Source organism: Nansenia antarctica (genome assembly GCF_963989245.1).
Source record: "Nansenia antarctica genome assembly, chromosome: 2".
Lineage (NCBI taxonomy): Eukaryota > Metazoa > Chordata > Actinopteri > Argentiniformes > Microstomatidae > Nansenia > Nansenia antarctica.
The window spans coordinates 35992538-36007081 of record NC_137675.1 but is presented as its reverse complement, the minus strand read 5'-3'; the positions used below and the strand labels follow the sequence as shown (position 1 = coordinate 36007081).

At 44.5% G+C, this 14544-nt stretch overlaps 2 protein-coding genes across 2 annotated transcripts in view; one reads left to right on the top strand and one right to left on the bottom strand.

Annotated features, from left to right (window-relative positions):
* Nucleotides 1-3369, top strand: part of mmrn2a (multimerin 2a) — a gene marked incomplete at both ends in the record, with an annotated part of 41417 nt that extends 38048 nt beyond the window's left edge. Inside the window, one exon of the mRNA XM_080523013.1 lies at nucleotides 2957-3369. Within this exon, the coding sequence (XP_080379139.1) occupies nucleotides 2957-3369 (413 nt within the window). The remainder of the gene's footprint in view (nucleotides 1-2956) is intronic.
* A 1474-nt stretch (nucleotides 3370-4843) lies between these two features.
* bmpr1aa (bone morphogenetic protein receptor, type IAa) overlaps nucleotides 4844-14544 on the bottom strand; it is a gene marked incomplete at its 5' end in the record, with an annotated part of 40401 nt that continues 30700 nt past the window's right edge. Inside the window, one exon of the mRNA XM_080523012.1 lies at nucleotides 4844-8046. Within this exon, the coding sequence (XP_080379138.1) occupies nucleotides 7921-8046 (126 nt within the window). The 3' untranslated portion in view covers nucleotides 4844-7920. The remainder of the gene's footprint in view (nucleotides 8047-14544) is intronic.

The following is a 14544-nucleotide window of genomic DNA, read 5'->3' as shown; positions in this document are numbered from 1 at the left end:
GCCAAAAAAAGACAATACGACGACAGCTACTTAAATTATGGCTTCATCTCTAATGAGGATCCATCATGCCCTCTCCCTTTGTGCTTAATATGTGGCATGAAACTGTCAAATGAAGCGATGGTCCCGAGTAAACTCAAAAGACACCTAAGAACCAATCATCCATCACAAGCTGGCAAGGATTCGGAATACTTTGTTCGGATGAAAAGTCAGCATAGCCGTCAAGAACGGGTGATGATGAATTGCGCCAAAGTTTCGGTTAAAGAATTGGAGGCTAGCTACCTCGTAGCCGAAATTATTGCTAAGGCGAAGAAGCCACATACTATTGCCGAGTCCGTTATATTGCCAGCATGCACAGCAATAGTTAATCACATGCTAGGCCCACAAGCTGCAAAAGAGATAGCAAAGGTCCCGCTGTCTGACTGTACAATTGGAAGGCGAATCAATGCCATGTCTGCAGATATTGAAGATATCGTTTTGGAAAAAATCAAGGCAAGGGGACATTTTTCGTTGCAAATTGATGAATCTACAGACGTGAGTGGGCATGCTCAGCTATTGGCAAATGTTCGATTCGTAGACGGGGACCGTATCAGGGAGAATTTTTTATTTTGCAAACCACTTCCTACCAAAACGACCGGAGAGGAGATTTATCGTCTGACAACAGAGTACATTGAAAAGGGAGGATTAAGCTGGAATAACTGTGTCAGTATTTGCACTGATGGTGCGGCTGCTATGACGGGCAGTGCCAAGGGCTTCATCAGTAGGGTCAAAGCGCAAAACCCAGGCATGCGAACAACCCACTGCTTCCTTCACAGAGAGGCACTTGTTGCAAAGACGCTACCCAAAGAACTGTCAGATGTACTGGACAGAGCGGTGGACATGGTTAATTTCATCAAGACGCGCCCGTTAAAGAGTCGTCTGTTTTCGATCCTATGCGAGGAAATGGGAGCAGAGCATCGTAGCTTGCTACTACACACAGCCGTCCGCTGGCTTTCGCGTGGGAAGGTGTTGGGCCGACTGTATGAGTTAAAAGAAGAACTGAAAACCTTCCTGATAGGAGAGAAATATGCACATGCGGAGCTGCTCGCAGATGAGCGATGGTGCGCAAAACTTGCGTACTTGGCCGATATCTTTAAGCATCTCAATGAGCTGAACATTAAAATGCAAGGCAAAGAAGAAAACCTTCTCACCTCGTCTGACAACCTGCGTGGCTTCAGATCTCGTTCACTCGTTCCTTTGTGGAACAGGGCAGGCTTGAGATGTTTCCCTTGTGTAGTGTGCATTCAAACAGCAGTACACTTTCTGACCTCATCACTCAGCATCTGAAAACTCTTGACGAGCGATTTAGGCACTATTTTCCATCGGAGTCTTATGCAGAGTTTGACTGGGTCCGTGATCCTTGGAGTTCAAGTGCACTCAAGAGCTCAAGTGAATTGTCACTGCCAACACAGGAGCAACTGGCAGAGATCAGGGAAGATCGCACATTGAAAATTAAATTTCAGGACATGGATTTGGACAGGTTTTGGGTATCAGTGGAAAACGAGTACCCACTATGAATGAATGGACTTTATTGTCATTGCTACAGTACAGGTACCAAACAACGAAATTTAGGAAACTAGCTTCAAGTAGCGCCGTTGCTATTCTTCTACCCTTCTCCACAACGTATTTGTGCGAACTGAGCTTTTCAAGCCTGACGTACATCAAAAACAAGTACAGGGAGCGACTAAGGGCTGTGGACCAGGAGCTCCGTGTCTGCCTCTCATCCATCCCTGCCAGAATAGGACGGTTGTGTGCGTCTTCCCAGGCGCAGGTCTCCCATTGATGGTGAGTCACACTCCCTCCCCTCTCTCTCAATAGCCGTTGTGTGTGTGTGTGTGTGTGTGTGTGTGTGTGTGTGTGTGTGTGTGTGTGTGTGTGTGTGTGTGTGTGTGTGTGTGTGTGTGTGTGTGTGTGTGTGTGTGTGTGTGTGTGTGTGTGTGTGTGTGTGTGTGTGTGTGTGTGTGTGTGTGTGTGTGTGTGTGTGTGTGTGTGTGTGTGTGTGTGTGTGTGTGTGTGTGTGTGTGTGTGTGTGTGTGTGTGTGTGTGTGTGTGTGTGTGTGTGTGTGTGTGTGTGTGTGTGTGTGTGTGTGTGTGTGTGTGTGTGTGTGTGTGTGTGTGTGTGTGTGTGTGTGTGTGTGTGTGTGTGTGTGTGTGTGTGTGTGTGTGTGCACGCTATATGGGGCCGTCTGAGTGATGCAGTGTCATTTTTGAATAGCTATATTTTAAACTGGGGTGCCTTGAGATTTTATGAACTTTTGAAGGGTGCCGTGACTGAAAAAAGGTTGAGAAACGCTGGTCTAGAGGTTAGAGAGGCAGGTAGCCTAGAGGTTAGAGAGGCAGGTAGTCTAGACTCTAGAGGTTAGAGAGGCAGGTAGCCTAGAGGTTAGAGAGGCAGGTAGTCTAGAGGTTAGAGAGGCAGGTAGCCTAGAGGTTAGAGAGGCAGGTAGTCTAGAGGTTAGAGAGGCAGGTAGCCTAGAGGTTAGAGGCAGGTAGTCTAGTAGAGTAGATGCAATGCCAACAAAAAGTTGAATCTTCATCTTCATAGTTTAAAGAAACCATGGAGCAGGGGAGCAGTATTACAGAACAACACTGTCCCCTAGTGAACAAACATGGACAATGAATTCAGACATTGGTGGACTGTGTTACCAGTGACACGAACAATTCTTTATTATTGTTCATTTAGAATGATATATTAAGAGTCAGGATGGGTCCCTGACATACACATATTTAAATTGAATTGAATCTAAATGTCCTACATGCACAGCACATCAGATAACAGCTGATCCATCTCTCTTTCCACAACACACCAAAAAAACAAAAGACCACCTCCTTCATGTGTAGACCACCTCCTCCTCCTCCATGTGTAGACCACCTCCTCCATGCACACAGATAAACCAGTGGGGGGGGTCTCTCTTCACAGCTCTCTCTCCGCTGGAGGACTCTCGGCTCCTGTTCCTCGCCAGCGGCGGCGTGACTGTGAGCGCCCCTGAGCGGGAGGGAGGAACGATGGCGTTCTCCGCGATGCCGCTGAACTGCGGCCAGGCCTACTCCGCCGCGACCGGCACGTTCACGGCGCCCGTGACTGGGGTCTACCTCTTCCTGCTGACGCTGAAGTTGGAACGTGGCGGCGGCCCCTCACTTGTGCACCTCAGGACAGCGTCGGCGGTGGCAGCCTCGCTGCACCACCAGGGAGAGGCGGAGGTCGGCCCTGCCACCCGCCTGAGCCTCCTGAGGCTGGGGGAGGGGGAGGAGGTCCACCTGCACCTGGCCGAGGGGCGGCTGGTCACCCAGCCGGGGGTCAACACCTTCGCTGGGCTGCTGCTGTACCCCTGAGGGACGCCTGGTTCCCCGTGGGTTCAAACTTTTAATCTGGATCAGAACGATCCTGATTCTCTCTCTGGTCCAGACATGTACATAGAGCTGATATGATGGGGGAAATGGGACCATTTGAGCTATTCTGCTCTGTAACAGTATGATAATCTATATGAAAAAGTGACTCTCTGAGACATGCGTGACGGCAGCTGGTGAAAGCGGGAACAAGTCAGCGAACCAATCAAAATGTTCAGACTTTTATTCTGAAAGATATATACATAAATGTCAACATTGTTGAAAATCAATGACACACTCGCTAGTCAAGCCCAAATATTGCAATGCAATGGATTTGGTGAGTAGTCCCCACTACTCTACACTAACATTTTTCTGAATAAAAGTCTGAACATTTGGTCGGTTGCCGACTTGTTCCAGGTTTCACCAGCTGCTGTCCTATTACAAGCATAGCTCCATATGCTAATGCTATGAACGGCTAACACAAGTCCTGATGGCAAACTGTATTCATGTATGTAGAAGTACCTATTTTTATTTCTTTACATGGTGACAACATTGGCTCCATGTTGACTACAGCTAACATTAATCAATCAATCAATCAATCAGAGAGACAACACTAAGACTTGATATGCACAATGAATTAAACAGCTGAATTCCCTTGCTACATGGTTGGTGAGGAGAAGGTGAGAATGCATCAGGGAAGGAAGTAAAGAGCCACACCAGACCACAAGGTTGTGTACTAAAATAAGGTTATTTACTTAAAAATTGATACATTGGACAGGCTGTATACTTTCCTTGGTAAACTCACAAGGCACCTTTTAACCAGATGCAGTACAAAAAAACACATTAAAGTTACATATTAGAGTATTCTATAAGGTTTTCTTGCATATTACAAAGAGAGGAAAACACTAGTTACTGCTTGGGTCTGCTCTACTGTGCTGCAGCACACACACATCATGCTGCAAACCCACAAGCACTGCTCTGCTAAAGCTATGCAAGATAAGGTCCTTTAATGCATTTCTTATGACATATAGGGGGACAGACAGACATGTAAGAGGACAGACAGACAGACAGGTAGGAGAAAGCTTGAAGAGTTCACTGATCGAGAGATCTTCCAACAACCTGTCTCTGTTACCAGGGTAACCTGTTGGGGGATAGTGGGGGTCTAGGGGACAGTGAGTTGGACTGGTGATCAGAAGGTCATGAGTTCAAATCCCACCCGGGAACACCGCCACTAGAGTGCCCTTGAGTAAGGCATAGTTAAACTGTAAATCTGTCACACCACCTGTTATCATTTAATTAGCATTATAGCACTACATGTCGTAAACTACATATCAGTAAACTATATATTTGTACTTTGAGTTAATAAAATGTTGCATCTTTTCAGAGCTTATGTGAACTTTGTGTGGTCATTATGACCCCCCCCCCCCCCCCCCCCCCCCATCCCAAATCAACCACCAATCAAAGCCTTGGATTACTGCAGATATCAATGATCCCAGCCAATGGCTGAGTTGGCTGAGCCCTCACCTAATCTATCAATGTGAACATGACACGTAGAGAGTAACCCTCACCTATCTTAGCCAGGCCATAGAGGAGGACAGGAGGAGGTGTCTTAGAATGGAGACAAGACTCCACACAACACAAATGTCATTCAGATTCATCTTGACACATCAAGCCAGTTCGTGGGTTCAAGGTTCAAGGTTAAAAAGCACTTCAATAACAACTTAAAGGTCTAAACAGTCTGGAACTCTCAAACTTTCTCCTGCAGATGAACTTCAGAAGTTCAGTATACTAGAGACACATCAGAGGGTGAGACAGTTTATACTAGACACATCAGAAGGTGAGACAGTTTAAAATAGGGACACATCAGAAGGTGAGACAGTTTATACTAGACACATCAGAGGGTGAGACAGTTTAAAATAGGGACACATCAGAGGGTGAGACAGTTTATAATAGGGACACATCAGAAGGTGAGACAGTTTATAATAGGGACACAGAGGGTGACAGTTTATAATAGGGACACAGAGGGTGACAGTTTATAATAGGGACACAGAGGGTGACAGTTTATAATAGGGACACAGAGGGTGACAGTTTATAATAGGGACACAGAGGGTGAGACAGTTTAAAATAGGGACACATCAGAGGGTGAGACAGTTTATAATAGGGACACAGAGGGTGAGACAGTTTATAATAGGGACACAGAGGGTGAGACAGTTTATAATAGGGACACATCAGAGGGTGAGACAGTTTAAAATAGGGACACATCAGAGGGTGAGACAGTTTATACTAGGGACATATCAGAGGGTGAGACAGTTTATACTAGGGACATATCAGAGGGTGAGACAGTTTATAATAGGGACACAGAGGGTGACAGTTTATAATAGGGACACAGAGGGTGACAGTTTATAATAGGGACACATCAGAGGGTGAGACAGTTTATAATAGGGACACATCAGAGGGTGAGACAGTTTATAATAGGGACACAGAGGGTGAGACAGTTTATAATAGGGACACATCAGAAGGTGAGACAGTTTATAATAGGGACACAGAGGGTGAGACAGTTTCTAATAGGGACACATCAGAGGGTGAGACAGTTTATAATAGGGACACAGAGGGTGAGACAGTTTATAATAGGGACACATCAGAGGGTGAGACAGTTTATAATAGGGACACAGAGGGTGAGACAGTTTATAATAGGGACACAGAGGGTGAGACAGTTTATAATAGGGACACATCAGAGGGTGAGACAGTTTATAATAGGGACACATCAGGGGGTGAGACAGGTCAGTATATACTATACAAGGGACTAGGGATGTAACGATGGAACACTCAACTCACGATTCAATACGATTCAGGAAACTGGGTCACGATACGACTTTCTCAAGATTGTTTTCAACAAAATGAGATTACTGACACATTATGACTGGAAAAGATTCGAAGTCAAAACTAGATTACGCCCTCTGCTGTTAAGTCTGCTATTAGCTATTTATCAAACATTCCACCAGGATTTATTTTGTTTTCATGGCTATAGAAGTGTCTGAAAATGTCCTAGGAGTATGTGCTTTTGCCCCTTTTTCCAGGATTACTTCAGCTTTCAATATATGGCAGTTATAACATTACTGTATGTTATGAGTGTGTAATAACAGTTTAAAGGGAAGAAAAACACAAAAACGGTATTGGATTGTACAGGTTTTTAGTAAAGTGGAAAGTGTGATTGTACATAAACAAAATATTTAGCTTGTTCAATTTGAAATATCAACTAGATTACATCTGTCCAAGAACGTTTGTGAGCCTAGGGCTTTTAGTTGTCATTTTTAGCTTTCATTTGTAGCTGCAGACACAGGCAGACAGACACACTCCTCTGCTGGCTCTCTGGGTTTCGCCTTTTGGGCGGTTTGGTAACCCTAGATGATCTTCGTGACATTTCACACGTGACATTTCATATACGTACACAAACTCACAAAAGTATAAAACGGCGCTCGTAAAACACCACTAAAATACGGTCGCGCGTAATGCCGCCTCTCCCATCAAATCTCCTCCGCTCTCTGTGAGCTTCGTGCGTTGAATTACCGTAATAACCCGATATGGATAGAAAGCGCAGCATCTCTGCTTTCAGGATAGCACACAGTTTAGGAATTACGGTAATTAGAACAATGTGTGTAAAATGCTGTCAGTTTTTGAGCGTTAAAAATAAAATGTTCCCTCTCAGCGGTTTGAATGGTCACATATCTGTATGGATGAGGAAGTGTCTGGCGAGGCATCGTTACATCCCTACAGGGAGGGGGCGCTGTGACGGGACGGGAGACAGACTGACTTCCTACTGACAACCATCTTTCTGAACACAGATGTTATAGTTGAATATACGTGTTGTTTCCCCCAGAGAGACACTCAGAGTTGAGGTCTGTATGTAGGAAGCACAGTGAGTTCTTGACCTTAAGGCAAGCCAGTCGTTTGCCCTGATGATGGGATGTTGCTCGTAGCTCTTGTAGAAGAAGCGCGTAGCGTTTTAGAAAGTCCACTGGACGCGAAAATACCATTGCAGCTTATGGTTCTGTCTGTTTTTTTTTTTGTTTTTTTTTTGAGAGTAGGCACGGAATCTATTGATACAATTTATTTACATATTGAATTGACATAATAATAATAATTCTAGTACCTTGTTCCTCTACTTAAACAGTCTAGAGATAGATTTACATATGGCAGGAGGGAACTGCTGTCCTGAAGAAAAACAACCTAAATGGCAGAAACATGGAACAGAAGCAGAGCTCGGCGGTGTGGAGGCGCTGGGCCGTCCACGTCTGGAGACTGTCAGGCTCCTGTCTTCCCCACCCCCCAAACCATGTCCTGGTGGCTTTCACAGAAAGCATGAACACTCCTGCACATCATACGGTACGGAGCTGCTGTGGACAAGGGGGGAGGGGGAGGAGGGAGGGAGGGAGGGAGGAAGGGAGGGAGGCAGGGAGGGGAGGAGTGAACCTACAGTGTCTATGTGAAAACACCACCTCAGGCAGCATGCTCTGTCCTTTGTGGTTGTAGAGGTTCCTGGGGCCCCAGCCCCCCAGGTCAGATCTTGATGTCCTGGGACTCCACCATCTTGGCCAGGGTCTTCTTGACCCGGAGGATGGTGAGACGGGAGGCGGGGTTGTGGGCCCAGCACTCCGACATCAGCTTCAGCATGGCTCTCAGACACTGCAGGAGACACACACTGTTACTACACACTAACTACACAATGTTACTACACACTGTTACTACACACTAACACACTGTAACTACACACTGTTACTACACACTGTTACTACACACTGTAACTACACACTAACTACACACTGTTACTACACACTAACTACTACTAGGGCTGCACGATTAATCGATTTTAAATCGAAATCGCGATTTGAGATGATGCGATTAGCAAATCGCAAAGCCTGCGATTTGGGATAGGTTATACAGCACGTCGGATTCAACGTCAATGAACGTACACGCCCAACAACAACAACACTGCACGTGAAACGCCCACGTGTGAATCTGTGAAGACGTTTCAGTAGCTAGCAACATTAATGGTGTGGATAAATCGCTTAAAAAACAGCACTTCTATTTCGGGTTTAGGACGACAGATGTGCAACAACAGCAGGTGTTGCGCACAACCTGTCGCGGAACAGTCGCTACATCCAGAGGCAACACCACAAACCTGTATCAGCACTTGAAAAAGTATCACAGGCAGCTCTATTATATGACGGGTGTACGGTCAGAAACGGAGAGTTACCGTATTTTCCGGACTATAAGTCGCACTTTTTTTCATAGTTTGGCTGGTCCTGCGACTTATAGTCAGGTGCGACTTATATATCAATATATATATAATTTCATACTGACAGACATGAACCAAGGAGTAAACATTACTGTCTACAGCCGACAGAGGGCGCTCTGGGCCGCTCTGGACTTGTGACAACTATATGCTGCTCCTATATCACTGAAGAAATGAAACATTAGCTTGTTGAAGCTAAGCAAACGGTAGCTTGGTGAACTTGCTTACTGGTAACTTGCTTGTTATGTTCATTTAGCCTATTCAGCTTCCCAGGTATGTTCTTTATGCTATTGTGTTGCTGAATAACTGTTAATGTGTTACGTTAACATACCTGACTTCTATTCAGCCTGTTGTTCTGTGTGCTATTGTGTAGTTGAATAAACTTGCCTTTCCAGATTAAATGTCTGTTCTTGGTCTTGGATTTTGTGAAATAAATTTCGAAATAAATGCGACTTAGAGTGGGGCAAAAAATTATTTAGTCAGCCACCAATTGTGCATGTTCTCCCACTTAAAAAGATGAGAGAGGCCTGTAATTTTCATCATAGGTACACTTCAACTATGAGAGACAAAATGAGAAAGAAAATCACATTGTCTGATTTTTAAAGAATGTATTTGCAAATGATGGTGGAAAATAAGTATTTGGTCAATAACAAAAGTTCATCTCAATACTTTGTTATATACCCTTTGTTGGCAATGACAGAGGTCAAACGTTTTCTGTAAGTCTTCACAAGGTTTTCACACACTGTTGCTGGTATTTTGGCCCATTCCTCCATGCTGATCTCCTCTAGAGCAGTGATGTTTTGGGGCTGTCGCTGGGCAACACAGACTTTCAACTCCCTCCAAAGATTTTCTATGGGGTTGAGATCTGGAGACTGGCTAGGCCACTCCAGGTCCTTGAAATGCTTCTTACGAAGCCACTCCTTCGTTGCCCGGACGGTGTGTTTGGGATCATTGTCATGCTGAAAGACCCAGCCACGTTTCATCTTCAATGCCCTTGCTGATGGAAGGAGGTTTTCACTTAAAATATCACCATACATGGCCCCATTCATTCTTTCCTTTACACGGATCAGTCGTCCTGGTCCCTTGGCAGAAAAACAGCCCCAAAGCATGATGTTTCCACCCCCATGCTTCACAGTAGGTATGGTGTTCTTTGGATGCAACTCAGCATTCTTTCTCCTCCAAACACGATGAGTTGAGTTTTTACCAAAAAGTTATATTTTGGTTTCATCTGACCATATGACATTCTCCCAATCCTCTTCTGGGTCATCCAAATGCTCTAGCAAACTTCAGACGGGCCTGGACATGTACTGGCTTAAGCAGGGGGACACGTCTGGCACTGCAGGATTTGAGTCCCTGGCGGCGTAGTGTGTTACTGATGGTAGCCTTTGTTACTTTGGTCCCAGCTCTCTGCAGGTCATTCACTAGGTCCCCCCGTGTGGTTCTGGGATTTTTGCTCACCGTTCTTGTGATCATTTTGACCCCACAGGTAGGGCTTACACACCGGCAGTTCCGAACGCCGGTTCGCGTTCGCGTACCGAAACCTCCGAACGTTGGCGCTGTCTGGCGAACGAGCCCGCGTTCATACCAGTGTATCGTTCGCCAGACATCGCCAACGTTCGGAGGTTTCGGTACGCGAACGCGAACCGGCGTTCGGAACTGCCGGTGTGAAAGAGGCCAGGGTGAGATCTTGCATGGAGCCCCAGATCAAGGGAGATTATCAGTGGTCTTGTATGTCTTCCATTTTCTAATAATTGCTCCCACAGTTGATTTCTTCACACCAAGCTGCTTACCTATTGCAGATTCAGTCTTCCCAGCCTGGTGCAGGTCTACAATTTTGTTTCTGGTGTCCTTTGACAGCTCTTTGGTCTTGGCCATAGTGGAGTTTGGAGTGTGACTGTTTGAGGTTGTGGACAGGTGTCTTTTATACTGATAACGAGTTCAAACAGGTGCCATTAATACAGGTAACGAGTGGAGGACAGAGGAGCCTCTTAAAGAAGAAGTTACGTTAACTTCTTAAGTTAAGTTAAGTCTGTCAGAGCCAGAAATCTTGCTTGTTTGTAGGTGACCAAATACTTATTTTACAGAGGAATTTACCAATTAATTCATAACAAATCCTACAATGTGATTTCCTGGATTCTTTCCCCCCATTCTGTCTCTCATAGTTGAAGTGTACCTATGATGAAAATTACAGGCCTCTCTCATCTTTTTAAGTGGGAGAACCTGCACAATTGGTGGCTGACTAAATACTTTTTTGCCCCACTGTATATATGTTTTTTTCCTCTTCATGACGCATTTTTTGACTGATGCGACTTATACTCCGGAGCGATTTATAGTCCGGAAAATACGGTAAGTGAAAGTCCCGTAGCCCAGTCTAACGTTAAGCAACCTAGTATTTTAGAGTCGTTTGCGGCTGTTACGCCGTATTAAAAGGGCTCACGAAGGCACCGTGAAATAACCAATTCCATCACGCACTACCTCGCTAAAGACATGGTGTCTATTAACACTGTGAGCAACGAAGGGTTTAAAAAACTAATCCAAACGCTTGATAAAAGATATGCGGTTCCCTCCCGCACGTACTTTAGTCATGTGGCCATCCCAGAAACGTATGCGGAATGTAGGAAGATACTTGAGACGGAGCTGAAAAATGTCGAGTACTATGCAACAACAACCGATCTGTCGGGCAGGACGACCGAGCCGTATTTCAGTCTCACCGTGCTTCATACATTACGACTTTGAGTTGAAGAGTTGCCTGCAAACGGTATACTTTCCTGCTTTATCTATTTCAATGTTTACAGAAAGGACCTATTATTCTTTACTGGACATTTTTATTATCACTTTATTTAACTTGATTGCAGTATGCACAATATTTATGCTGCTCCTGAGCCATAATTGAATAACCTTGTTTGTAGAAAGGTCCTATTATATTTTCATATTGGAATTGTTAAAACATTTGGACACTTGAGAGAAACAAAAATCACAGCTGTTTAAAAAACCCATAAAATAAATATGTTGTTCCAATTCATATCTTTTAAGTTCTCATCCTTGCATTAGAATTAGAGCAGTTAACAGTTTGATGGTATCATGTGGTAATGCTCTCTGAAATTAGCCCATGATAGACAGATTCATCTAATGCCAAGTATTTTTGAAAGTACCTGCACTTTTTCAAACAGCTTCCATTGGAGCTTTCCTAGATGGTTGTGTGAAACAAACCATCTGAGTAAGGTTAGTAATGCTCCATCACATGTTAAATCTATACATTTAAATCTATTACACTGTGAATCTTAAACTGAAGCTTGACTTTAAAGCAACCCAACGTAAGTTTCATGTAGTTCTTTTACTCGTAGCTCGGGCTGTGGGGGTGCAAGAGACGGGAGCCAATTTGAGCCTTCAAGTCCCCTGAAGACGTACAAACAAACTGCACGTTGATACGACCTTCCTAGCCGGAGATATGGCCGCACTTTACAAAAACGTCTGTAAAAAATAATAATCGCAAATGAAATTGCAATCGCAATATCTGTCAGAAAAATCGCAATTTGATTTTTTTCCCCAAATCGTGCAGCCCTAGTTACTACACACTGTTACTACACACTTTTACTACACACTGTTACTACACTGTTACTACACACTAACAACACACTGTTACTACACACTGTTACTACACACTAACTACACACTGTAACTACACACTGTTACTACACACTGTAACTACACACTGTAACTACACACTGTTACTACACACTGCTACTACACACTGTAGGGAGTGTCTAAAATATGGACCTCCTTCAATCTGACGAATCTCAGCCACCACCAAACCATCAGCTGAGAAACCAGGGAAAGCACCCCTGTATTGTACAGACAGCAGCAGGGGGGGACGTGGAGCAGTCACACTCTACCACCAGCAGGGGGGGACGTGGAGCAGCCACACTCTACCACCAGCAGGGGGGGACGTGGAGCAGTCACACTCTACCACCAGCAGGGGGGGACGTGGAGCAGTCCCAACGCAAAACACTCCCAACGCACTACACCCTCCTACCAGGTACCAAGGAAGATCCGCTCCCCGAATTGGGTTTGGACTTACATATGTGATGCGGTCTGGTGAAATGTGCAACCAGAAGGCAAAGTAATTTTTCTGTTTTTTACATGTGCTTAAACTACAGATTGTAAGCTTTCAAATGATGTGTCATACATTGAAATCTGAGAAAAATGTACACGACAGGCGTATTTGAATGTTGGTACACCTCAAACACTGAATGGGAGAAAAGTGACTCTAAACCCAGCCACAGCTACGAACACTGCTAACAGCTAGCGGCTAACAAAACACATTGCTACGAAGGTCTAAACTGTATTTTAATAACATCACAACATGCAGAGAGAACATCGACATGCTAAAAATACATAACTAGACAACAAGATGAACACAGTTCTTGCTTTTGAACACAAGCTAAAACGAAAGTATGTTTACAAGTCTCCCTTATCGGTAGCCTCCGGCAAACGAGAATAGTGAATCCAATCCACAAATTATAAGTATTTAGTGATCGTTAAACTGTTGTTTATTATATCGAGTGGGTACTTTAAAACTTCAAGTTGGTGTTATGAAAAAAAACAACTAAAACTAGATATTTCACTTTCACTTTTTGACCCCTTCGAGTGAGCGTGTTGTTTGCAAGTTCACCAGACCGCGACACATATGACATTGATCCACATGATTAACAACAATGGGTCACCAATGGTAACATTCAGAGAGGTCATGAAAGAGTTGTGCAAACCAGTTGATGGTTGCGAAATATAACCCCTGCTGCCTTAGGACTTCTCCTTTTTACCAAAATAGGCAGTGGCCTATTAAGTCTCCGGGAGACTTCCTGTCTTTAGCCAACATGGCACCAGAGAGGGAAATCCCCCCAGTTAGCTTTAAGGGACTTTCCAGAGGAAAATTACCAAATTACCAAGTAATTTGATTGGACTAGAGTCACATGGACGCTCCGTCGCTCTCAGAGCGAATTTATGAACGCAGCCATAGTCTCTCATCCACACGCGTCGTATTTTCAAATACAAATTCTGAAATCGATTATACACAAGTTTAAAGCACACAAACGACACACAAGTCATTAATAACAATATTTTGAAAGTCATTTCATTTTGTGGAGCGAGGGGTTGATATTAGCACCATTTTGTGGAGCGAGGGGTTCATATTAGCAGCATTTTGTGGAGCGAGGGGTTGATATTAGCAGCATTTTGTGGAGCGAGGGGTTGATATTAGCAGCATTTTGTGGAGCGAGGGGTTGATATTAGCAGAATTTTTGCAGTGACAACAGATGGTTCCCCTGCCATGGCGAGAAACAGAGGGGAGCGGCTGCATTAACTGAGGAACGAGTTGGTCACCCCATTATGAAACTCCACTGCATCATATACCAAGAAAACCTATGTGCAAAGATGTCAAAGTCTGATCTTAATGAGGTTATGGCTACAGTGGTGAAGGTTGTTAACTTCATAGTTAAGCGATCTGCTCTGACACACCGGCAGTTTCAGTCCCTGCTTGAGGAAATGGACTGGATCTCCCTCTCCACTCTGCGGTTACGTGGCTAAGCTATGGAAACGTTTTGGACCGGTTTGTCGGCTGTTGTTAGTTAAGTTTTCGTTAACTATAATAATCTTGGTGTCTGTGTGTGTGTGTGTGTGTGCGCGCGTGTGAGCGTGCAAGTGCAATGTGCAACAATAAAGCCTCTTTCACACATACTTCCCTGTCATTTCCATGGAATCACAAGCTGTGCCGGTTGCGCAATCTACTAGTACTGGAGTGGGACGGGCGAGCAGGACCGCCACGCACCATATATCTGCCATATAGTACCTGTTTTATATTGAAAAATATGATGATAAATACATGTGGGACG